General features: G+C 32.4%; 1 protein-coding gene across 1 annotated transcript; it reads left to right on the top strand.

The window, feature by feature from the left end:
• Positions 1 to 4,483: 4,483 nt before the first annotated feature.
• On the top strand, positions 4,484 to 5,927 carry LOC112519029 (benzyl alcohol O-benzoyltransferase-like). Its single transcript, XM_025126933.1, has 2 exons — positions 4,484 to 4,930; positions 5,036 to 5,927. Exons 1-2 carry the CDS (start codon positions 4,484 to 4,486, stop codon positions 5,921 to 5,923), a joined length of 1,335 nt encoding a protein of 444 aa, XP_024982701.1. The 3' UTR covers positions 5,924 to 5,927.
• Positions 5,928 to 7,601: the final 1,674 nt, after the last annotated feature.

The following is a 7,601-nucleotide window of genomic DNA, read 5'->3' on the forward strand; positions in this document are numbered from 1 at the left end:
GAGAACTAAATAGTTTATGGTAACTGTGAGGTCTAATATGAGCCACTCATTTTAGATAAATAATGTTACTTGCTAAAATAAAACAAATGGTAAATTAGTAAATTGTGTTGATTATTCAGTTTAATTTAATTAGTTTAATATTTTAATTTACTTTCATTAGTTTAATTATTTTAATATATGTATATATATACACACACGAACACACAGGGACCAAATCCGATGACATTCTCAGGCGCCCCCCACCACTCCGGTGACCTCTTCTGGTCATCTTGTCTGACAAGACGCCGTATCCGATAATTGACCACTAAACACCCACATGTGACAGTGATACCACAGTTGGTATCACAGTGGTACCACATTGGTATCACTGAGGTTTCAAAGTTTGCTTAGTGTGTTTTGGGTATCACATTGTGTATTTTGGGTATCACATGAAGGTAGGTGTGAGAGAGAGGGGAGAGATAAAAAAAATTAAAATACCTAAAATGCCCTTTAACTATAATATTAAGTTAAATTACCAAAAATATTAGTTTTTTAATTTATCCATTGATTTGTGATTGAGATTGGATCTCACAATTATCAAAAACTATATCAGTTCTTCCTTGAATGGACCACTTCACGCACGCACGCGCACACACATATACACATATGTATATATATGTATAGAATTGGGATCATATAAGACCAGTCAAATTTCGTGAGACCCGTGAGTACACATTTTTACACTTGAAAATACACAGTAAAAAACTGTGAATGTAACTTTCACAATGTTTTTTACTTTCACAACTTGTTGCTGTGAAGTTTCAAGTGTAAAATTGTGATCTCAAAAAAACAGGTTGAGCTCACCTGAATCCAATCTCTTTCTCTCTCCGACTCTCTCTCACACACACATATATAAATAGAGACAGAGAGACTTGAGATCACATGAGACCAACTTGTTTTCGCGAGACCCGTAGACCACTTTTTTACACTTGAAACTTCACAGGACAAAGTTGTGAAGGTAACCTTCACAACGTTTTGCTGTGAAGTTTCAAGTGTAAAAAAGTGGTTTCACATGTCTCATAAAAACATGTTGGTCTCACGTGATATTATATATATATATATATAGAGAGAGAGAGAGAGAGAGAGAGTTTGGTTCAAATGTTAACCAAGATTATTGTGTTAACTTTGTTAACCAAGCTCAACCAATGAAAATTCATCTTTTATCTTGGTTCATATCCATCTCATAATTTAATGACAAGGGTAAATATGTAATTTTGGTTTGTATGTAACTCCCATATCATTAATTAAGAGTTACAAAATCAAAAAATCTCATAATTGTTGTTGATTTACTATTAATCTTGTTTTTCTATAATATTAATTTATCTATCTATAATTTTTTTGAATTTTTTATTGTTAAAGGAGACTCGATGGTAAAGTTTTCGAATACCGTTCAAGATAATATGGATAAACACATTGGAAAACAACTTGACAACAATGAGAAGGTTAAAATGGTTTACTATGACAATTGGACTTCGAGTTCCGAAACTGAAGAAATAATCAAAGCGTTTATATTGGTAATGAATTAATATGTTATTATATTCGTTTTAATTGAAAATATGTTGATTATGATGTTTTTGTGTTTTTTATAGTTCATATTGTGTTGGTATTTTTTTCTTTAATTATTACTACGAACCTAATTCATATGTTCAAATGAAATGAGTTCATCGTCAACTTAATTTGTTATGCAATCCAATTATGAGAACCATTCGGCTCCATCAACTGCTTGTGATGTTTGACCTGCCATAGACTGCAACTAGTGTTCATATACGTTCAAGTGTGTTCATATATGTTCTAGTAGAGACATGAATCAATGCATCTAATATTGAATTCATAATTTTTGTTAATTTATTATTGATCTTTTTTTTTATAATATTGATTTTTCTATCTATAATGCTTTCGAATTTGTGATTGGTAGAAGATACCTGGTAGTAAAGTTTTCGATATCGTTCAAGCTATTATGGATAAACTCATTGTTCATAATGAATGAACTATTGTTCCCAAGTGTTCACATTCTGTTCATATGTACACTAGTTGCATATTTCAACATTGGTTCGCTCCTGAATGTGTTCATAATGAAGAAACTATTATTCACAAGTTGTTCATATTATGTTCATATGTACACTAACTGTATATCTCAACATTGGTTCGCTCCTGAATGTGTTCATAATGAATAAATTATTGTTCACAAGCTGTTCATATGTACACTAGCTGCATATCTCAACATTGGTTCGCTCCCGAATATGTTCATAATGAATAAACTATTGTTCACAAGCTGTTCATATTATGTTCATATATGTTATTTATTTTCTTCCGTGTAGCAGGTATTCTTATTAATGCATGGAGTCATAGGGTTGGTGTCTAAACCTAAAATATAAATTCTCCATGTCCTAATTTTTTGATGTAATTAACTAAGCTACCTCAAGTTTAGTTAATTTATATGTCAAACGTATATACAACGTTTGGATGTCATTAACTTGTTGCGTATTAACAACGAATAAAAGAGAAAACCAACCATCTTAATTTTTACTCTCATTTTTAATGATGCATGTATAAATAGCTGGTAATTCAAGATTGAGCATCTCCAACAGCTATTGATCTTATTAATAGCTGGCAAGTCAAGATTGAGCATCTCCAACAGCTATGTTGTATTTTATCTATCATCTTCAAAAAAATTGAACATTTTTCCATTCCCTCTTTTTTTTTTTTCTCTATTTTAGATAAGAAGAGTTTAGCATAATTGTTGGAGATTTGTAGCAAACTTTTTTCCAAATCTCCATAATTTCTAAAATAGCATAGCTGTTGGAAATGCTTTAACTAACCCATCAATAACTAGTAAGCCCTATATATCTGTCAGTTAATGATAAGACGGCGGTGTCAAGAATTCTGCTCCGTCCTTTTTGACCCGTAATTAATTATAAGACGAATTTATAAAAGACACGTATTAAAGAAATAGGTTTCTACATTCTTCTTCTTGATTCTTTTTTTGGCATGGATTAAGACTTTCGCTCATCAAGCAACACATCTTTTAGTTCGTAAAATGGAATTTGATGGAGATGGAATTCATCAAAGATTTTTGTGTTTGAAGGAAACTTAGGTTTTTGGAATATAAAAGGAGTTGTGTTTTCACATATCTATACTATATTACTATATTATAAAACATTTGGATTAAACTTTTAAAAACTGATTTTAATGCATTAAGTACAATTTAATGATACATATTACTTAAAATTCAAGATTACAAGTAAATGGTTCATGAGTAAAAAAAACATTGAAGAGGGAGTGGAAAAATGTTTAGATTTAGAAGAAAGATAGATAAAATACAACATACATGTTTGTGAGAGATCTTTAAGTTTAGTTTTTTATTCATTAAAAAGAAATAAGTTGTTCTTTCTCCGTAGCAAATTTACAACAGATTATACATACATCGTTAAAAAAATGTGARTAAAAATTAAGAWKGTTGGTTTTCTCTCTTATTCGTCGTTGATACGTCACAAATTAATGACAGATACATGCATTATATATATGTTTGGCCTATAAATTAGAGGTAGCTTAATTACATCAAAAAATTAGGCCATGGAGAATTTATATTTTAGGTTTAGACATCAACCCTATGACTCCATGCATTAATGGAACCAAACGTTTTATATATATATATATATATATATATATATATACTTGGGATCGCGTGAAAACAGCTTGTTTTCGTGAGACCCGTGAGACCAGCTTTTTACACTTGAAACCTCACAGCAAAATGTTGTGAATGAAATATTTACAGTGTTTTTGTTGTGAAGGTTCAACTTTTTAAACCTTCACAGTGTTTTTGCTGTGAAGTTTCAAGTGTAAAAATATGGTCTTACGGGTCTCACGAAAACAATCTGGTCTCACGTGAACCCAACCCTATATATATATATATATATATATATATAATACTAAAGATAATAAAAAGAATGGGGAGCAATCAAATGCAAACCACTCAATTTGTACAAACCGTGCAAACTTCATTCAACCAATCATAATTTTTCATTTTGTTAATTTTTTTGTAATTATGAGAGGTTGATTAATCATTTTTATTGTAGAGGGTGTTAATCATAGATATTATCATCTTCATATTTTAATTTTAGAGAAATACATGAAATAGTTTAATTAAAATTTCATTAAGTATTATATGAAACAATTTCATAACCATATATGAAATAATTTCACGAAAAAATTTCATAAGATTAAACAATTTCATGAAAAAATTTCACAAGATTAAACAATTTAATGAAAAAATTTCATAAGATTAAACAATGAAATCAACGGATGAGGATGGTTTTGCACAGTTTACACAAATGAGTACGGTTTTGATTTTATCGCTGCTTTAAAAAATACCCTTACATGGACTTCAATAACTCATCTATAAACTTACCATTTTGCACACATACCAAACACATACTAATTAAGAATGTTGCAACCCGAAACCTCCTTGAAGTTCGTGGTCCGAAGACGTGCACCGGAGTTGATAGCTCCGGCTGCACCCACGCCTCGAGAACTAAACCCTCTATCGGACCTTGATCATCAGCCAGAGCTTCGCTGCCAACTCCATGGACTTCAGTTTTATCGTAGCCACCCAAAAATGGCAAACAAAAATCCAGCCACCGTCATTAGGGATGCTTTAGCAAAGGTACTGGTCTACTATTACCCTTTCGCCGGCCGGTTAAGAGAAGCTCCCACACAGAAGCTGATGGTGGATTGCACCGGCGAGGGTGTGTTGTTTATCGAGGCCGAAGCCGATGTTACGTTAAAGCAATTCGGGGCGAGTCTTCATCCCCCGTTCCCTTGTTTAGAAGAGCTCCTTTACGACGTTCCCGGCTCTAATGGCATCGTTGACTCGCCATTGCTATTGATTCAGGTCAACTTTTATATATCAACATCAAACACTATCTTTTTTACGTTTTCAATGCATGATTTGACCTAAAAAGGTACGTTTACGATACCCATATTTTTTTATCGACAGGTGACACGTCTCTTATGTGGAGGTTTTATCTTCGCTTATCGTATCAACCATACCATGTGCGATGGACCAGGAGTGATACAGTTTCTGACTGCATTTGGTGAAATGGCACAAGGCGCGTCTTCCCCGTCAGTATTGCCCGTGTGGCAAAGGGAATTGCTTTTCGCGAGCGAACCACCACGTGCGACGTTCGCTCATCACGAGCACGACGTAGAGGAAAAAACCAAGGCTATCAACGACATCGGAACGAAAGACTTGATCCAGAAATCGTTTTTCTTCGGACCTAACGAGGTATCAACCCTTCGTCGTAGGTTCGTTCCCGAACACCTACAACGTTGTTCCACGTTCGAGGTGATCGCAGCTTGTGTCTGGCGTTGTCGTACCATCGCTTTACAGTTTGATCCTAACGAGGAGATGCGTTTCTTGTTTCCCTTCAATGCACGTGACAAGCTCAACCCCCGTCTCCCTGTTGGGTACTACGGAAATGCTTTCATACTACCATCTGTAGTTTCGACAGCGGGAGACTTATCGATTAAGCCATTAAGCCATGTGCTGGAGTTGGTGACGAAAGCCAAGGCTTTAGTGTCTGAAGGGTACGTTAGATCAACGATTGACTTAATGGCTATCAAAGGGCGGCCATTGTTGACAGTTCCTCGTAGCTACATACTCTCAAATGTTGCAAGACTGGGGTTTAGTGAGATCGATTTTGGGTGGGGGAAAGCAGCCTACGGTGGTCCGGCTACCGGAGGAATCGACGCCATTCCGGGACTCTTTAACTTCTACATGCATTGGACGAACCAGAAGGGTGAATCAGGAGTATTGGTACCCATGTACTTGCCAAAGGCTGCAATTGAGAGATTTGTCAAAGAGCTTAATAACATGTTGATGTAAGATGATGATAATCAAAAGTTTATTTAAGATTTGAGTAAGGGTTGTTTGTTTACCTCTTAATAATTTAATTATGGTGTGTTTGATATATTGGATTCGATTGGACAGGACAGGACAGAGATCTTTGTCCCATGTTTGGTATATCTTTTATGTAAAACAAAGTGGAACATGTTTGTTCCACTCCTACCTCAGGGGATCGAACAAGGTGAGAGAGACTTATATTTTACCGATATAACCTCAAAATAAAATTTAATTCTCTTTTAAAACATCAAATAGGTCTCAGTTTTATATTTTTTTCATTCTTTAAATTTTATGTATTGTATTTTATGTTTCTTAAACTTTTATTTTACTGCCATCAAAATATTATTTTTATATAGTTTTTATATTTTTATTAATATATGTAATTTTTTATATATTAATAATAAAAAATAATGTAAAAAAGAGATAAAAATAAAAATTGGAAACTACACATACTTTTTTATTTGGTGTCATTTTAATTGTTTTGACGAAAACTTTCTAATGATATATGTTGTTATAAAAAATAATTATTCTATTATAATTTAATAAATTACGTAAACGATTAGGGGTAAATTGGTTATTTTACTTGTTTTGTTCTATCTTACCAAATGTTGAACAGTTGTTCTATCTTGTTATGTCATGTCCTGTCTAGACACCAAACATACCCTTAAGAGACAACCTCTAAATCGTTAAGAGGTTCTAAAATCCTCTGAATGATTTTGTATCTTGGGTCTCCCTTAACCATTCAGCACCCTAAAATCCATTTTTTTAATAATATATTACTTACTGAAAATATAACATCTAGTTAACCAAACCATTTAACCTAAAGGGATTGTTTATCTTTTAATAGTTTCATTAAGAGACAACCTCAAAACCTCTAAAATCATTAAGAGATGAATCTTGTTTGAAAAAAAAATGTCTATTAATAATTCTAAGACCCTCTGATTGATTTTGTATCATGGGTCTTTCTTAACCATTCAGCGTCATAATTTCATTGTAAACAATTACCAAACAATAATATTTCATTTTACACAATATCATGAGAGTCTCTTAATCACTCTGACCACTTAATCATTTTGCTCCAAACCATTCAACAACTGTCAAAGTTCATTCAATTTCGGTTTTTTGCTTTCAAGATAATGTGGGATAGATCGTAATTCTTGGGTAGAAAAGGTTGAATATTGTGGAATTGTTTACTTAAATTCAATTCGAAGTAAATTACATTTTTTTGGTTCTTATGGTTGTCATTCATTATTATGTTTGGTTCATTTTTCAAACTAATTACAGTTTAGGTCATTGTAATTGTCATTTTGTTTCAATATTGATCCCTCTGATTAATTCTAATAAAAATTGTTAACTTAAGGATGTTTTAGACATTTTAACTTTTCTTTGGCTTTTTGATTTTTTTTAACTAGAAGCATACTCGCGCAATGCAGCGAGATACATCGTATTTTTGATTATATTTATCCACAATTAGTTATACGAATTCAAAAATCGAGCTTTGATAAGTTGTATTTTTGCATAATTTACTTGTAATATTGAATTTTAAGTAAACATTGGTTTTATGAAGTTTTGAGAAAGTGGTAATATTTTTATTTTTGAATAAAACATAAATTTAAAAATATCATAAAATTTTGAAAAAAAATATCGATATCAGTATTAA

Source organism: Cynara cardunculus (assembly GCF_001531365.2).
Source record: "Cynara cardunculus var. scolymus isolate 2C chromosome LG 10, CcrdV1, whole genome shotgun sequence".
Classification (NCBI taxonomy): Eukaryota; Viridiplantae; Streptophyta; class Magnoliopsida; order Asterales; family Asteraceae; genus Cynara; species Cynara cardunculus.

What these genes read in the sequence shown, in the direction of transcription:
- LOC112519029 (XM_025126933.1), top strand. Translation starts at nt 4,484, where the DNA reads ATGTTGCAACCCGAAACCTCCTTGAAGTTCGTGGTCCGAAGACGTGCA. An exon ending in CGCCATTGCTATTGATTCAG is followed by an intron (nt 4,931 to 5,035) that starts GTCAACTTTTAT and finishes TTTTATCGACAG; the next exon opens with GTGACACGTCTCTTATGTGG.